General features: G+C 49.1%; 1 protein-coding gene across 1 annotated transcript in view; it reads left to right on the forward strand.

The window, feature by feature from the left end:
* Nucleotides 1–17,949, forward strand: part of OTOG (otogelin) — a gene marked incomplete at both ends in the record, with an annotated part of 79,700 nt that overhangs the window by 19,336 nt on the left and 42,415 nt on the right. The window contains 10 exons of the mRNA XM_080690316.1: nt 102–234; nt 1,079–1,256; nt 3,160–3,284; nt 4,165–4,377; nt 5,675–5,867; nt 7,256–7,330; nt 7,570–7,613; nt 9,203–9,356; nt 13,429–13,536; nt 16,414–16,552. Coding sequence (XP_080546442.1) covers nt 102–234; nt 1,079–1,256; nt 3,160–3,284; nt 4,165–4,377; nt 5,675–5,867; nt 7,256–7,330; nt 7,570–7,613; nt 9,203–9,356; nt 13,429–13,536; nt 16,414–16,552 — 1,362 coding nt within the window. The remainder of the gene's footprint in view (nt 1–101; nt 235–1,078; nt 1,257–3,159; nt 3,285–4,164; nt 4,378–5,674; nt 5,868–7,255; nt 7,331–7,569; nt 7,614–9,202; nt 9,357–13,428; nt 13,537–16,413; nt 16,553–17,949) is intronic.

Raw genomic sequence — 17,949 nt, forward strand, 5'->3', positions numbered from 1 at the left:
CTGCAGCTCAAACTGCTCTGGGTACCTGTCCCCAGAGGGCTCAGTTGGGCCAGCAGAACAAACAGAGAAACTCTGCCCTATCTGCCTTACGTTCTCTCCAGAACCAGGATGGAGCCTGTGTCCAGTCAGTGTCAGTGATTCTTCACCAGGACCCTCGGAGGCAGGTGACCTTGACCCAGGCAGGAGATGTTCTTCTGTTTGACCAGTACAAGATCACTCCGCCCTACACAGATGGTATGGCTCTGGATGGTCAAGAGAACTAGTTGGTAGCTGGCTGTTCAGGCCTCTTTTCCCAGGCCTTGCTGTTGGAGAAAATGCTACATGGGCAAGAACTCACATTCTAGTGCTGTGGTAGGTCAGGCCTGGGGACCCGTTGGTTCCAGGAAATGTCTTAGTTTTCACTCCAACATGACAGTAGTCTTCATAGATTCTCTGAACATTAGCACATGCACGGGACTGTTTCTCATCCGTATACTCGGTATTTATTATAACATCTGATTTCTAGTTACTCAAGGAACTTATGGGAAGCTCATAGGAAAGGCACTTAACAGAAAAGGCAAAACTATTAGGTAAAACCCAGTACCAGAGAATTAAAAAAGAAAAAGCAAGGAAAGAAGGAAGATGGGGCAGAGAAGAATAGCTACTCAAGATTGAGAAGAGTGGAACACATTGGGTATAAAAGGCCACACTGGCCTTAAAGATGCAAAACTTGCCATGATTGAATCTAAAATTTAAATTTGCTACAATTGAATCTTGTATTGTGGACTTCCTGGGAACCACTCTGAAAACTACTGGTAGAGTTATTTACCTTGTGTCAAGGGAGAAACATAAGAGTACTGCAGAGCAAAGCTATAGTTATTAGCACGTGATGCTAAAGGAAATTTCTCAGCCTAGGATTCATGGTAAGTTATCTCTGGGTACTGATTTCATAAAGAAACAAGGTTTCCACAAGAGACCCCAAACCAGCCTCATGTCAGGGCTGCATGGGTGTAGCTGTGGGACTGGAGACAGGCAGTGAAGGCGCGTCGGATGTGCACCGGCAGAACTTCCTAAATCCCTTTTGGGGTTCCGTGTCCAGATGCCTTTGAGATCCGGAGGCTGTCCTCGGTGTTCCTGCGGGTGAGGACCAACGTGGGCGTGCGAGTGCTCTACGACCGGGAAGGCTTGCGGCTCTACCTGCAGGTGGACCGGCGCTGGGTGGAGGACACTGTGGGCCTCTGTGGCACCTTCAATGGCAACACACAGGACGACTTCCTGTACGTGCCCTCGCCCCAGAACCGGAAGGAGAGGGAGCTGGGTGCTTTAGGGTCAAGTATCCAGAAGCACCGACTGAAAGTGCCTCTAGGGGCCCTCGCTGTGCCTCACACGCACCCTTAACGATTTATTTCTCTATGTTTCTTTCAAGTGCTGGTTCACAGTCTTCTGTGTACAGAAGAATCACTTGGGGAGCCTGTTTAATGCAGATACCTGGGTTCCGCTCAAAAATTTGATATAAGGCGGGGCCCAAGAATCTTAGTTTTGCTAACCACCCTTGTAATTATTGTATCTGAGATTGACGAACCATTCTTTGAGAAATACTGTTTTATAGTGAAGCTTTAAAATTGGGAACCTTGGCTGAGTTTGATTTAGCTCATGATTTTGTTATTTTTAATTGTGAACATCTTTGGGTGAGTTTAAGTTTCTAGAGAGTCAAGGACTCCAACATTCCCACTTCCTATCAGTGTGGTGGGCCAGTGTAACCCATATGCCCTTCCCACCTGATGCTTGAAGGCCCTTGACTTTGCACCTTATGAGCCTCCCCCAGTTTAGCTGTTTCCCACAATCTGACAGAGTTGAGAGAAAGACTCAGCTTAGGAACTTGGAAGGAGACAGGACTCCAGAAAGGAGTGACCTTGAGGCTGGAGCTTCTGGCCAGTCCTTTAGCTTACGTGCACTGGGCCATGCAGAGGAAAGATGGGAAGCATTATTCAGCTCAGAAAGAGAACTTAGAGCGGGGTATGGTGGTGCACGCCTATATTCCCAATACTTGGGAGGATGATACAGGATTGCAGGTTTGAGGCCAGCCACAGCAACTCAGCAAGATTCCTTAGCAATTTAGTGAGACCCTGTTTCAAAATTAAAAATAAAAAAGACTGGGAGTGTATCTCGGAGGTAGAATATCTATAGATTCAATCCCTAGTTACCACTCCCCCAAAGAAAAGAAAAGAAAGAAAAAGAATGAGAACTCAGGTTTGTTGTAAAAAGCAAGAACAAATGGAGAGCTTTTCCATGCATGCACATTTAAAAATGTAGCTTTCTTCTCTGTCTTCCCTGGTAGGGTTGATGTTTGGGAAGCTGTCCAGAGGGTGAGAGCAGACCTTGGTTAGCATGCAAGCTAGCTGCCACACTCCTAGGTGTGAAGTCCAGATGGGAAAACTGTTTTGTGTAACACGAGTGCTTCCACTGTCCTGAAGCAATAACATGTGCATGGTGAGGGCCAGGCACACCTGGCTCCCACGTAGACTGTGGCCTCTATCCCCGACACCAGGGTTTGGTGACTCTTGGTGACTGGCTATGTCTAGGAAGCATGATTTTCATCCTTCCTTCTATCACCACCTCTTGTAAATATTTCCTACCTAGAGAATCCAAGGGAGAGCCACAGGATTTTCAGGAAGGGAGGAGGGAGAAAGTTGTCGCCTGCAGAGTTTGGTACCCTCCATGATGTCCTTGTTTCTCTTTCTGACATGAAGATTTGGGGGAGGGGGTGCCAAAGGTGGGCAGTGTGTGTGCATGTGTGTCCTAAGCCTATTTGGAGACTTTGGGGGCCTTGATAAGTAAGTGTGATGCAAGTGTGTGTGCCCATGTGCATATCTATTGTGTGTGTTTGAATGTGGCTGTGTAGACTGCTTTGACTATTTGTGTGTCTGGCATATATTTGTGCAATGTATGTGTGTGCGTGTGCGTGTGCGTGTGTGTGTGTGTGTGTTGAGGATGCATGTGGCATATACGGGCTTGTGCCTCACATTTATGTGAGCACATGTGTCTCTGAGCATGTGCTCATGTGTAATTTATGGTTATGTGTGTATAGATGAGCAAGTGGGTCTTTAACTGGGTGGATGCTATATGTGCCTCTGGGTCTCTATGGGCAAGTGTGTGAATATGGCTGTGCCATGGCTGCAGGTCGCCGGTGGGTGTACCTGAGAGCACCCCACAACTCTTTGGAAATTCTTGGAAAACCCTGTCTGCCTGCTCCCCACTGGCCCTTGGCTCCCCACTGGACCCCTGCGATGTGCACCTGCAAGCCGGTGAGGGGGGGAGCGGGAGACATGGGGAGTGGTTGAGGGTGGGACTGCTTTGAGAAATGAGATGGGAACACCAAACGTAAGGGTGCTCATGGGGGCGCCAAGAAAAGGAGGAGACACTGGGAGGGGACAGGAAAGAGGTGCAGACTGGGCCGATGGGAAGTCTCCTGTTGTAGGGCTGTCATGTACACATGCATTCACCCCGGCTCTCCCATCCCTGGTGAAAGGCAAAGTGCACACTTGGCTTCACCGGGCCCTCTACTCTGCCCACCCCTCCTGTCACATCCTGCCCTCACTGCCCCCACTCTATCCTCTTCTAGCCTTTGACCTTGAGTGGCTCCCCTGCAATGCTCTTCCTTCCAAGAGATGCATGGGCTTTGAAAAGACCGCTTTCAAATTATTGCTCAAATGTCACCTTCTCACTGGGGTCTTACCCCTCCTGCCCCAACTCACACTCCCTATCCTCTACCTACCTTTCTCTTTCTCAGATTCCACCCCTTCTAATTTACCATATAAATCATTTACTGATTGTCTTCTCTAAGTAGACTGTAAGCTCCGTGTTGTTTTTGTTGGCTTCTGTCTCTCCCTCACCAGTAGATTCATCCCTGGCATGAAGTAGGGTCATTACCTGAATGTAATGTAAACACACACACTCACAGCCCTTTACACCCATGTCCCTGGCCAGCAGCTTACTAAACTCAGACTCATCAGGCCAGCCCTGCCCTGAGGCTCCTGCCCACATCTCTATTGTATGCACATATGCGCACACTGGCTCCCCACTAGACCCAATCCCTTGAGCCTTAGGGAGGGAGAGAAACCATGTCCTGGGGTACCAAGCAAACCAGAGCTTGCCTGATGCCTGGTCCTGTCTTCCTGCCCCCAGCTGCCTATGCAGTGCAGTCCTGCAGCGTGCTCACCGGGGAGCTGTTTGCACCCTGCTCTGCGTACCTGAGTCCCTTGCCATACTTTGAGCAGTGCCGCCGGGATGCCTGCCACTGCGGGCAACCCTGCCTGTGTGCCACACTGGCGCACTATGCCCATCTGTGCCGGCGCCATGGACTCCCAGTTGACTTTCGTGCCCACCTCCCAGCCTGTGGTGAGTGCCCCAATCTGTGCACCCATAGGGTAATGGGCTGGAGGAGCCCGGGTTCCAGTCCTGGGTGTCCACTGCCCCCTGGACTCTCTGCTGGGATGTCCCTCTTACCTCTTCCAGCTGGACTCTGCCCCTCACAGCTGGCTTCTCCTGTGCTCTCCATCTCTGCCAATGGCCCTTTGTCCCCTTGTCGTCTGGGCTTGTCACCTGGGACATCAGGCCTGCTTCTCTTATGCTCACCTCAGTCATCTCCAAGGCCTGCCAGTCCAGCCCATCCCAAATTCTCTTGCTTTCACCACCTCCCTGCCACCACCTCGTCAGAGCCACCTCCTAGCTGCAGCAGAGCGAGCTTTCTAAAGAGCATGGCTCAGAGGCCCTGGAGTTTGAGTGCATGCAAGATCACCCCACCCTGAGCCACACCCCTCCCTTGGCCCAACTCTTGGTGAGCTTTTAGCAAAGGTTTAGACAAAGTAGAAAAGGCTCTGTGCTGGGAATCAGGAGACCTGAGTTCTCTTCCAACCCTGCAGGTAATATGCTGTTTATCCCTGGGCAAGGCCCTGCCCTTGTCCACACCAAAGGTGGGGACCCAGATGTGATAGGAAAGAACCAGTGGTTCTTGACTCTGGCTGCACTTTAAAAAAAAATTGCACACATCTGGATTATACCCAGTATCTATTAAAGCAACATTATCTGGCAGAGAGGTCCAGGCAGCAGCATTTTTGAAGACTCCCCGGACGGCCTTGATGTGCAGCTTGGTAGAGAACAACTTAGTTTGGCAGTCTGGGTGGGTCTGCTGGCCTGAACACTGTGGGCGGCTCCTGGAGGTGGGACAGTGATCAGATGAGGAGAGAGTAGCGCTGAGTCTTGGGACAAAGGACCCTAGAGGGAGCACAACTGATCTTGGCAAGTTGTGTGTGTTATAGCCATGGAAGTGAGGGAGCAGAAGTAAGTGTGTGTGTGTGTGTGTGTGTGTGTGTGTGTGTGTGTGTGTACATATCTGTGCACATGTCTGTGTGCAAGTGATGGGCTGGGCATTGGTTGCTTGCCTCCATTCCTCCCCCATCATCACCATCTAGGATGCCCTGCAGGGAAAAGAAAATGCCCATGGTTTTCCAGGTGAACGTGGTAGATGGCGCCACCTGCTGTTCAGCCATTGCAGTGAGGGGCAGTGCAATTCTGGAGCCAGTTCTGAGTTCAAATGCCAACTCTGACCTTGACCTTCTTGTGACCTTGGGCAAGCATCTACACTTCTCTGGGTCTCAGTTCTCCTCTTCAGGATGACACACCCTTCCCACTGCAGCACTGTCTTGTGAGGCCACCAAGGAGTACAGTACCTGCGTGGCCCCGTGTGAGCAAACCTGCCGCGACTTGGCTGGCCCTGAGGCCTGTGAGGCTGATGAAGAGGGTGACTTCGGTGGGGACGAGTGTGTGGAGGGCTGTGCCTGCCCGCCAGACACCTATCTGGACCCCCAAGCTGACCTTTGTGTCCCCAGGTGAGTGGGCCAGCTCGACCTCCAAGTCAGGTGGGAGATGAGGCTGGGGGCCTCTCAGACTGGGCAGCCTGGCTGGGCTTCTCACTTGCAGGTCAGATCTTGGTGGGCAAGATTGAGGGGCTCCCTCCTGGACCTCTCCCAGCCCCTTCCTCAGCCCTGGCTCTCCACGAGACAGAATAACCCACATGGCCAATGGGACTTCCCCCAACCCCGCCTTCTGTAGATATTTATATACCTTATAGTGCGTCCCACATAGTTCTTGGCTAAGGAAATTCAGCAATAAACACAACAGAGTCCCACCCTCAGGAGCTCACGTTCCATGGTGGTGAGACAGACACAAAGAGAACAGAAAAAGGAGACACTGAAGGGCCTGGGTGTAGCAAGAGTGAGGGCAGGGAGCCCTGTATTCTTGCCTGCTGAGGTGAGGCCTGAGCAGAGACCCCGAGACCCGAGGGAAGCGAGGGGAGGCCCAGAAGAGGGGACCTCAGCCTGCAGAGCAGTTCCCAGTGGTAGACAGGGACCGCACAGGATCCTGGGGCACCCGGCAAGGCCCTTGATGCCTGGTTGGCCTCAGTTTCCCCATCTGGAAAGCAGTATAATAATCGACAGAGGTTTTCCAGTGGTGGGTCCTGGAGGGAGGCCTCTTTAGGGGCTAAACAGGAATCACTGAGGCCTTTTCAAGCTATAGAATCCTCTCCTGAGATCCAGATGTGCGCCCCTTTCCCTCGTCCTTCAGTGTTGACAACAAAGGAAGCCTCTGTGGGTTACGTAGGGAGAAGAAGAAGGTGGATGAGAAGCAGTGGGGTCGGGTGAACTCAGGTGTCTCTCCAGCCTCACCTGCTCTGCTCCAAACCTGCATGTGCCTTGGGGTTGCGTGATAAGGACAGACAGCTTTTGCCCTGAGCCAAGTCAAAGAGGAGTAAAAAATAGCCTAAGAATGCCTGCCTCCTAGGAATCCCATGAGGCATCTGTGACGTGGTGTTGTGGAGGGCCTGGCTGGGTGTCCCTGGCCAAGTGTCAAAATACTTAATCACCGGTGCGGCGCAGGCACTGACCAGTCAGAACGGATGCTGGGCTATCAATAGGGATGGCGGCATGTTCTTCCCACCTCTCCCTTCCTGGGTCTAAGTGAGGCTAGCAGAGGAATGGACAGAGACCAGTGGGGCTGTCCTTGTCTGAGGCTGGTAGATGGCCCCAAATCTCCCTGACCTCTGACACTGGAGCAGTCTGGCTTCCCCCCTCCCTGGCGGGTGTCACGCGTGGCGGTAGATGCCATCACCGCTCCCCAGGCCTCGTGCCCTGGCAGGCTGAGGGCAGCTCCCAGCCCTTGGCAGTCCCTGCCCCAGCTCCCGAGCCTGCTCATCTTTCCTTATTCCTGATTTTTGTAGGAACCGGTGTTCTTGTCACTTCCAAGGAGTGGACTATCCCCCCGGGGACAGCGACATCCCATCCCTGGGTCACTGGTGAGCTCCCTGGGTATCAGGCTTCTGTTCTCTCTTTAAACTGAAGCTGCTGGCTGAGAACAATGCAGCCTGGTGGAACTTCCCTCCAAGCGACACCCACCTTCCCCCTGCGCAGGGAGAGGGGGACAGTGAGTGGGGACATCCGTCTGAACCCTGCAGTGACCTGAGTGCAGCGGTGTGGGGTGTGGGTCCTGCAGTGGCTGGTGGGCTGACCCCAGGCTCCCTTTCTCTCTCTACAGCCATTGCAAAGATGGAGTCATGAGCTGTGATAGCAGAGTCCCAGGTAGGGGTGGCCGGGGTGGGGGGTCTCCTGGGGGCTTTTCATGGTGGCGGGGTTATGGAGAGGAGAGTGGAGTGGAGTGGAGTTGGGGGACTGATCGGAATGAGGAGCGCCCACCCCATCTCTTGCCCTGAACTGGGCCTTCTGTATTCCTTGCCCTCTTGGTAAAGGCTGCCGCTTGGATGGTGGCATCCTGAAACCTTGTCCTATCTTTAGACCACTCTAAACTACCTGGGGTATCTGGATAGTTTCTTGCTTCCTTTGGTCCTGGATTTCCTCTGAACTGTCAAGTATCTACTTAATCTGGCTCTGCCTGGCCCAGTGCTGGACATGGGGTCACAGAGAGGGAGAGGTCAGCCTGGGGCCTGGAGGCTCTCCCAGGCAGCAGAGGGTGGGGGCAGAACAATAGTGGGTCAGCCTGTGAGGGGCTTGGGGGTGGGGTAGTTCACGGGGCTGGAGCACTCAGGAGGGCCTCTTGGGGTGAAGAAGCCCACTAGAGGAGGGACCTGGAGAATAATCATATGACAGGTGACCAAGAGCTGGGCTTCAGGGCTCAGACAACCTCGATTCAAATCCTGACCAGCATTAGCTATCTGTGCAGCCCTGGGTAATTCACTTAACCTCTCTGTGCCTTCATCTCCTCCTAGTAGATGACCTAGATCCCCATGTCCTCCCCATTTTTTTTTTTTTTTGGTATTGGGGGTGGAACCCAGGGGTATTCTACCTTCGAGCTGTACCCCCAGCCCTATTTTTTAATTCTTTATTTTAAAACAAGGTCTCACTGAGTTGCAAAGGGCCTCACTAAGTAGCTGAGGCTGTCCTCAAACCTTGATCCTCCTGTCTCAGCCTCCCCAATGCTGGGATTACAAGTGTGCGCCACCACGCCCGGCTCTTCCCATGTTTTGTCTATATTCCTGAAAGTGTCTTTCTTTCGGTCCCTTCCAGCTTCAGGATGCTGCCTCTTGAGGACATGACTATCCCTGGGCTCCTTCCCCACTCAGCATGGAACTCAGTGCCTTTTATTGGTTTCCCTAAAAAGACCATTCGCACCAAGTGTAATTTGCACAGTGGATTTCACCTAAGGCTCCAGGAGGAGTGGGCTTTTGTCACAGCAATAGCAGTGACAGGAAATTGACTCGCCCTGTTGTTCTAAGTCCCCTGGCCGCCCTGCCATCCTGCTTGGCCGTCCTCCTCCCAGCTCCCCTCCTGCTCCCTCAGAGGCCTTCCCTCTCATTTCTTGATGCCTTTCAAAAGCAGAAGTGGCACATTCCGTTATATGAGGATAGGGGGAATAATAATAATACTTTACAGAATGGGTGCAGGATATGATAAGATGTTGCATGACCTCCTGTACCAGCACCTGGCATGGAGGGCGTGCTCAGCAGTGGTCCCTGCGGTGGTGGTTGTCTGTAGCATGATGGCACACACCCCTTCCTCCCCCGTGGTGTGTGCGTGAGCACTCATGTGATACCCAGGAGCAGCCCCTCTCGCCCCACCTCCTCCAGCTGCAGGCCCCAGGCCTCCCAGGTCACCTTGCAGCAGTAGCTCACCTCCAGGACCCTGGGCCGCAGCACCCACCTCTTTTCTTCCAGCCACAGTCTGCCCAGCAGGCCAGGTGTTCGTGAACTGCAGTGACTTGCGCACAGACCCCGAGCTCAGCAGGGAGAAGACTTGTGAGCAGCAGCTGCTGAACCTGAGTGTGCCAGCCCATGGTCCCTGCCTGTCCGGCTGTGCCTGTCCCCAAGGGTATGGATTCCTGTTGCCGTGATCTCTCCTGCCTGAAGGCTGGAAGAGCCAGGGGCCCCAGGGTGGGGACAGGAGTCGCTAGCCCTGGGCAGTCATGATGCCAGTGGGAACCTGGGATAGGCTTTGTTGGGCTCTGCTTTTTACCAACCATGCGACCTTGAATGAAGAATGTGCCTCTCTGAGAGGCACAGAGAGCCTGAGGCTCTCTGAGGCTCAGGTTTTCATCTGTAAAATGGGAAGAAGAATAATGTCTACCACCTTACCAAGTGGATTAAGCGAGGGACTGAAGTGGAAGCTCTAAGTCAGTGTCTGGCATGCCCGAGACCCGATGGGTAGAGACCTGTGTACAAAGAAACCCACTCTCTGCCCTCCACCAACAACCAGCCAGCCAGCCAGCCAACCTTGCTTCCTACCACTAAGTGACACCCCAGACCTTTTAACGTTTTATTTTGAGACAGGCTCTCCCTAAGTTGCACAGGCTGGCCTCCAACTTGTCTCAGCCTCCCAAGTACTGGGATTAAAGTCCTCACACTCTTTCCCTACATAGTTGGAAAACTCCTGGAATTTAATTTTGAAAGAAGAAATGACCCAGCCAATGAAAAGTCTCCCTCCTGGGTCCTCCAAGCACTGTCCTTTAAGCCCTCTGAGCTGCAGGAGCTGAGGTGTGTGTGTGTGTGTGTGTGTGTGTGTGTGTGTGTGTGTGTGTTCACGTATGTGCACGCCTCCCAGGAACTGGCTTCCAGCTCTGCCAGTGCTTCCTCGGGTCTGGGCCAAGGAAGCCACTGGGCACCTCCTCCCATGATTTGGCAACCCTAGGCTGTGCCCTGCGGCCTATGCAGAGATGAGGGGTCAGCTGGGAGTCTTGGCCCAGGCCCGACAGCCAAGGAAAATGAGATAAGAATCTGGGGTTCTGGGCTGAAAAGGGGAGGGGACAGAACTTTCGTGATTGTAAGACACTTGGATGTTACCTCCTTCAATCCCAGAGCAACCAAAGAAGAAAGAGGGGAGGCAGCTTAGTCTCATTTTATAGATGAAGAAACAAACTGAGGCTGAAGGCAGGGTGGGTGGAAGTGGTCTCCCTAAGGAACCATGACCCAACCCCACATTTTCTTACTCCACACCCTGATCTTCTGCCAGTGATTTACTGAGCGCTGTATCAAATGCCCTATAAAGAGCCTATGCACATTCCACAGGGGCTTGCCAAAGGGGAATTGTTACAGTACCACTAATGTGGGAAGGGTGGGCATTTCCCACTCTCCTGGAATGTCTTCTTGCTGGGTCAGGGCACCCACCCAAAGATGCTCCAGTACCATCCTCCCCAGGCCCTGTCTGAGGTCCCCGCCCAGGTCCACAGCTGTCTTCTTTGCCCTTCCTGATCTGGATCCCATGCATTTGCATGGAATGAATTGCCCCCTAAAAGGTAAGGGGAGGGAACCTCTCAAATTGAGGTCATTTGGAGGACAGAGGCCATAGCCTTGAGTATTCTCATGCTCTTCCTTATGGTGGGTTTATAGCAGGTGCCGGCAGCTCTGCTAAGAGCAAGGAAGGAGTGGTGGATGATGGGCAGCAGTGCAGACCCCTCAGAAAGTGGCTATATAAGGGCCTGCGGCCATCAGTGGAAGGTGGTGGGCCAGCCTGTTGCTGGTGTCCAGTGCAATTATGGAGGGGAAGAAGGACAGGGAAGAAATATTTATTGTGTATCTACTTGGTGCTGGGCAGTGTGCCCATGCCCATAATTAAATTCTCATAATGACCTTGGGAGGAAGCTGTCATTATCCACATTTTATGCATGAAAAAAGGCTTCGAAAGGTTAAGTAGCTTCGGGCACAATAGAGTGGACTAAGCACATGCTTTTTTTTTTTCTCCTGCTTCCTCCTATAACTCCAATTAAATGTTGGTAATGAAATAAAAAAGATATAAAGCCCCCAGAGACAAAGAGAAAGGAGTAGGAATAATGGTGGCACGAGATAGGTCAATTGTTTTTGGAGAAGGAAGGTGGGCGAATGAGCAGAGGGTGACAGCTGAGGCTTGCCCAGAGGAAGGCTGAGCAGAAAAAACCTGCACTACGTTGAGAGCCTCAGAAAGGTTGGTGGTCACTGTGTTTATATAGAATAGAGGGTTTTGTTGTGGAATATCCATATCTATATCTATATATGTGTATATATTATATATGTATATATAACATAATTTGATAAATTTCAATTCTCAGTACCTCCCCTTATACTCCTTTCCCCATATTCTTCCTCTATATTCCTTTTTTTTTTTTTGGTGGTGGTGATACTGGGGTTCCTGGAAACCCTTCTACCTCCAGGCTATACTTCCAGACACCTATTTTTTATATTTTTTATTTGGAAACAGGGTTATCTTAAGCCAGCGAGGCTGGCTTCGAACCTGCATGATCCTCCTGTCTCCGCCTCCCAAGCGTGGGGATTACAAGCATGTGCCACCATGCCCAGCCCTATGTATTTCCTCTTTTATTCATGATGTCCTTTTTTCTCCTCTCTAATTTCCAAATAAAAGCGAGAACATTAAAAAAAAAAAAGGTTGATGGAACAGAGGACCCGAGGATGAGTTGTAGGTCTGTGTAAGGAGCAGTTAAAACTTTAGAGCCCCTCCTGCACCCACTGGGGCCACTGTCCTGGCCCCATCCAGCAAGAGAAAGGTGGGAGGAATTTCTGGAGAAATGAAATCAAAGACTTTGATTTCAATGGTACCAAGAGGAGTGATGGAGGGTGGAAATCGAGGCTAAGAGAAGCCAGCCGGTCCCAGCCCTCTTCCCCAGCTTGGTTCCCAGGATGGTGGCATGGAGGCTTTGGCCTCCCAACTAGAGATGGGAGAGGATTCTTCTCTTGAACATTAGATAGGCCAAGGGGAAAAAACAACTATAGAAAATGACATTTTTTACTTTCCCAACAGAAAGTGGGTCTCAATTAAATACAGTTTCTTTATATCATTCTCATACTGTCTAGATTTTTGAAACTCTATAGCAAGCCTTGAAATCTAGAAATAATAGTTCTTCAGTTTTGTTCTTAGTCAAAGTTGTTTGGTACTTCTAGGTTTTTGCATTTTAATGCAAATTTAGAATCTGTCAGTTTCTGAAAAAGAAAAGCCTATGGAGTTTTGATTGAGATTGTATTAATCTATAGATTGTTTTGGGGAGAAGTCACATCTTAATGCCATTGAGTTGTCTTGTCCACAAATATGGCCTTATCTCCCCAGTTCTTGTTTTTTCATTTATCTCAGCAATGTTTTATGGTTTTCACATAAAGGTTTTACATATCTGTGATTGGATTTATTGATAGGTATTTGATTTTTATTGATACTATAAATGATATTTTATTGATTTCATTTTATTTTGTTCATTACGAGAATACAGAAATAGTTTTCTTTTGTATACTAGCCTTGTATTCTGCAATCTTACTAAATTATTTAATTATTATAGTGGCCTCTATATATGCCTTAGGATTTCAATACATGATAATATCATCTGTGAGTAAAAGCAGTTTTCTTCATTTCTTTTTCTTTTACACTTTGCATTTGTTTCTCTTTGCCTTATTATACTGGAGAATATACTATACTTTTGAATAGAAGTAACAGGAGTGAAAATTGTTGCCTTCTTTATTAGAGGTAAAGCAATCAGTCTCTTAATTATCAACTGATTTAACTCCTACTTATCAGTCATGGTTTCCTGTTTGTTCTCATATCTACAAAATTTTTATTAAATTATGAAGATTTTAAATTTAAGTTGTTTGCTGTATTTTTGTTGAATTTCTTTGTTGAATGTTGTGTTTTGATATTGGAGGCAGCTAATTTACTGGTTTGTTAGCTTGATCTTTTTAAGACTTATGTTTGGGATTTGCTAGTTTGTCTAGAATAGCTCTATTCCCAAGGCTTGGGGTGTAAAGGGAGGTATTTTTAGCACACAACAATGTAAAATTCATAATGTCCAGCATCTAATAAAAATTTTGTAGGGTAAGTGCTGAGAGCCACCCCAAGGCAGCCATGTGGTGTGTGGTTCCTCACAGATCTGGGAAGGGTGCTCTCCTGACCACTGCTTGCTGTGTTCCTGCAGCCTTCTCAGACACGGGGATGCATGTTTCCCACCAGAAGAGTGCCCGTGCACTTGGAAGGGGAAGGAGTATTTCCCTGGGGACCAGGTGACGTCTCCCTGCCATAACTGGTAAGTAAGGCTCCTGAGCAGGCTTTGATTTTTGCTAGGAATGAAATGGAATGAATTATCCTGAGTATAGTCTGGCATTCCCCATCTACCATGTCCATAATTCTTGTTGTGTAGGAATTCATGTACATATACAAGTATATGTATATAAAAATATTTTTAAGTGTTTTTTGATGGGTTGCATGAATATGAGTTTTCTAAGATATGTTTATGAATGTGCATACTTTCATATTTGTAACCACAACAATGTGCTTGCATATTTATATGAACAAGTAAGCGTGGATGCGAATCCAAAGTGCACAGGCTCTGTAGGTGCATGTGCCCGGATGTATAGTGTTCATAAAGCTGAATAAATACATGCAATTAGGAATTTGTGTATATGTATATAGGTGTGTTTATATGCATATGCAGCTATTTAAATATGTGTGAATGCATATGGGAAAATTTTCCCATGTCATGCCCTTCTACTCCTGGAGGTTTAAGCTCTGGACACTCCCTTTACCTCTACTTCTGCCCTAGTTCTTAGAGAGAGATTTTAATATCCAGGATATCTCAGTTTCTTTACCTTCTCTCTTGTGATCTTTCTCTACCCTAGTAGAGTAAGTAACTATTCTGTAAATCTTGTCCAACAGCTCAGCCGGCTCATGCCTCAACTTTATGTCGCTTTCTTTTACCTAACTCCCTCTAGTGCTCTGACTCCCTCTATCCTTCAACCCCAAAGGGATTTCTAATCCATGGACCCTTCTACCTCCTCTTGTCTCTCACCCACTGGACATCTTGTCTTCCCTTCCCTTTTGCCTAAGCCCATGGCCCAGCGCTATCACCATTCCTTGTTAACCAGGAGCACCAGGTGCATGTGGAGAGAAAGAACTTCCAGCCTCCTGATTCATCCTAATTGTTTAATGAAACCAAACCCCGGTGGCAGCAACCCCCTTGCCTCCTCTGTATCTTCATTCATGCAGCCAAATGTATGATGGAGGGGTCATAGAATCAGGCTGTCTCACTTTAAATTCATTACTCCAATTCGCAAGAAAGCCCTTAAGGATGATAGCTCTGGTCATGTGTTTGCTTGGTCTTAGTACCCTTTCACCCTCTGAGACCACCATCTCACACTTTCTCCTCCCTTCTCTGATTCTCAGTTGATCATCTGGCTTCCTGTTTCCCTGAGAAAACTGAACCATTGAGAGAGAACTCTCCGGGCACGGTAGCCATGTGCCTGCCTTTGCACTTGTACTGTTGTCTGCACACCTATCACAAGCCGGCCCTGTGCTTGGTCTGCAGACTCCAGCCCCCTCACCCATCCTCGGGCGTCACCACAGCAACGCTCCCCTTTCCCTCCCATTGAGTCAGTTCATCATTCTCTCCTGGATCATCCCCACTGCACGAGAGCATGTGACTTGATAAACTTCCGACCCCCTAGCAACTGCTCCATTTCTCGGCTCTCCTTTTATGGAGAGCCTTTAGAAAAAAAATTCGCTATGCTTGCTGTTTCAGTTCCTCTCCTCCTACTCTCCCCTAATTTCACTTCAGTCAGGCATTTCCCCATCATCTCATTGAAACTGTTCCTAGCAACTAGCTCACCAGTGATCTCCATGTTGCTATTCCTAGTGTTCATTTTACAGTTCTCATCTTCCAGAACTTATTAGCAGCTTTTGACACAGGTGATCGTTTGAAGATAATTCCCTCCTCCCTGGTAATCTTTATTCATGAAGCGCTTGGGACACCTCCTTTCTTGCTCCTCCTTCTCAGTGTCCTCGCCGGTTCTTCTCCTATCTGACCTCTTTAGGCTAGGGCATCCCAACAAGACCTCTTCTCTCCTTTGGCGAACTCACCTAGTTTCATGGCTAAGGCCCAGATTTCTGCCCGTAGTCCATATCTTCTGAACGCCAGACACAGATACACAACTGCCCAACTAACGTCACCGCACGTATGTCTAATGGACATCTCAGGCTCAGCTTGCCCAAAACTGGACAACTCATCTTCCCCCTCGAACCTGCTTCTCCCACACCCTTGGGCTAATAAGTACTTCACTCTTCGAGTGCTCAGGCCCCAAACCTGAACTCATCCTCGAGTCTCCTCTCTCCTTACCCATATCCAAGCAATCTGCAATCCCTGTGGTTCTGCCTTTAAAATATACCTAAATCGGAGTACATCCTCCTTCCACTGCTGTTAGCTGCTCTCAGTTTCCGTCATCTCTTCCCTGACTTCCCTCCCAACGGGCTCTCTCCCAGCATCCATTCCTCTAGCGCTTCATCTTTCATCCCCAGCAAAAGCTAACATTTTAGAAGCCTTCTTGAGCCTATGTCATCTGGCCCTTCATCATCCCTCTGAATTCTTCATCCCTCTTGCCCTCACGCTGTCCATTCTAGCCATGTCTCTCTCGAGTGTCCCCCAGGGCCTTTCTAGACTGTACCCTCTTCCCAGAATGCTCTGTTTTCCATATGTCAATATAGTTAACTCTCTCATCTCCTTAAAGACTGCTTGTCTGTCCTCTGGCAATCCCATTTAAAATTTTAACCCATTCCCATACACATTCCCTTTGTTATCGCCTCCCAGCATATTATATTACATACCCATACTTAATCTTTTTTAAGTTTTAATGAATGAAGGAATAAAGGGAGTATGGACTTTTGAGTCAAGGACCTCTGGGCCAGATCTCAGCTCCATTATTTATTGACTGTGTCCTTCAGCTCTCCAAGCCCCAGTGACCCCTCCATAGGATGGGGATCACAGTCCTGCCCTCCAGGCTTCTGTGGGAGTTTGAAGGTGTTTGTTGACCCCTCGCCTGAGGGCGCGGTGTGCATTCAGTGGGCAACGACTGCCAGCTGTATTCAGTGTGAGCTGGGTATGCCCGTGAGCCGGTCTGGGTGTGTGTTTCAGTGTGTGCCAGCGGGGCTCGTTCCAGTGCACTCTGTACCCCTGCGCCTCTACCTGCACTGCCTATGGAGACCGGCACTACCGCACGTTTGATGGGCTCCCGTTTGACTTTGTGGGGGCCTGCAAAGTGCACCTGGTCAAGGTGAGTTTCTGGATGTTGCCCACCTGGCTCTGTGGGGACCCAGAGCCACCAGTCCAGAGGACCTGTCAGGGCATGTTGGTGCTCTGGACTTGGAGTTGATGCATGATTGGGTGGGTGGGTGGGCAGGGGATCTAAGCCCTGAGGTGTGTTGAGGAGTAAGCCAGAACCCAAGCCAAGGAGTGTTGAGGAGCAAGGGACCATGGATGGGGTCCCATAGCAAGGGACCAGGGATGGGACCCCACTGATGGGACCCCAAGGCCTGTCAATGTACCATGAGAACCCAGCTCTACTGGGTCCCAGTAGCTTTTCCTGTCTGTAGGAGAATTAGTTAATGCTTTTTGAGCTTTATTAATCTGACTAAAACTTAAAAGAGCCGAGCGTGGTGGCGCACGCTTGTAATCCCTGTGCTTGGGAGGCGGAGACAGGAGGATCATGAAAGTTCGAAGCCAGCCCCGCTGGCTTAAGAGACCCTGTTTCCAAATAAAAATATAAAAAATGGGTGTCTGGGAGTGTAGCCCAGAGGTAGAAGGGTTTCCAGGAACCCCAGTACCACCAAAAAAACCCTTAAAAATAATATAAAATACATTAAAAGCAAATATTCCCCTTCACATCTTTTCTGTTCCTGCCCCCTGCTAAATAACCACTCCTAAGAGTAAGAGGGGAATCCTGCAAGAACTCTTTCATAAGACACATAAACACACATTGCTTACACACATGCACACTCCCCCACACAGAGGCACAGAGAGGTGCACACATTGCTTACACACATGCACACTCCCCCACATACAGAGGCACACACTGTGTTTAGTTTATATGCATAGGATTCTGAAATTTGCTTTTTTATCTTAGAAGTATGACTTGGGCATGATCTCATATTGTCAATACATATCCTTTTATTTCTAAAATCTAGATAGGACCTTCTATAGAAAGAATATACCCTATTTTGTTTAATTATTCCTCACTGATGGGCAGTAAGGTTGTTTCCAATATTTAAATGCTGCAGAAAAATACTTGTGTAGAAGTATCTCTAGATTCTTTGTTTTGTTTTGTTTGCTTGAAGTGCTGGGAATTGAATCCAAGACCTTGCACATGCTAGGCAAGTGCCCCACTCTAGATTCTTAGAAGAGGAATTTCTTTCTAAAATGTTATGTACATTTAGTTGAATGCAGTGTCACACACCTGTAATCTCAGTCTTCAGGAGACTAAACAGGAGGATCATAGGTTTGAGGCTAGCCTTGGAAACTTAGCAAGACCCTATTTAAAAATAAAAAAATTAAAAGGGCTGGGGGCACGGTCTGAGGCAGAACGGCCCTGGGTTCAATCCCCAGTAGAAAAAAAAAAGTAATGTACATTTAAAATGTTTACTGCTGGCTAGCTGACCTCCAAAAAAGACTTAC

Source organism: Muscardinus avellanarius (assembly GCF_963383645.1).
Source record: "Muscardinus avellanarius genome assembly, chromosome: 1".
In the NCBI taxonomy this organism is placed as follows: Eukaryota; Metazoa; Chordata; class Mammalia; order Rodentia; family Gliridae; genus Muscardinus; species Muscardinus avellanarius.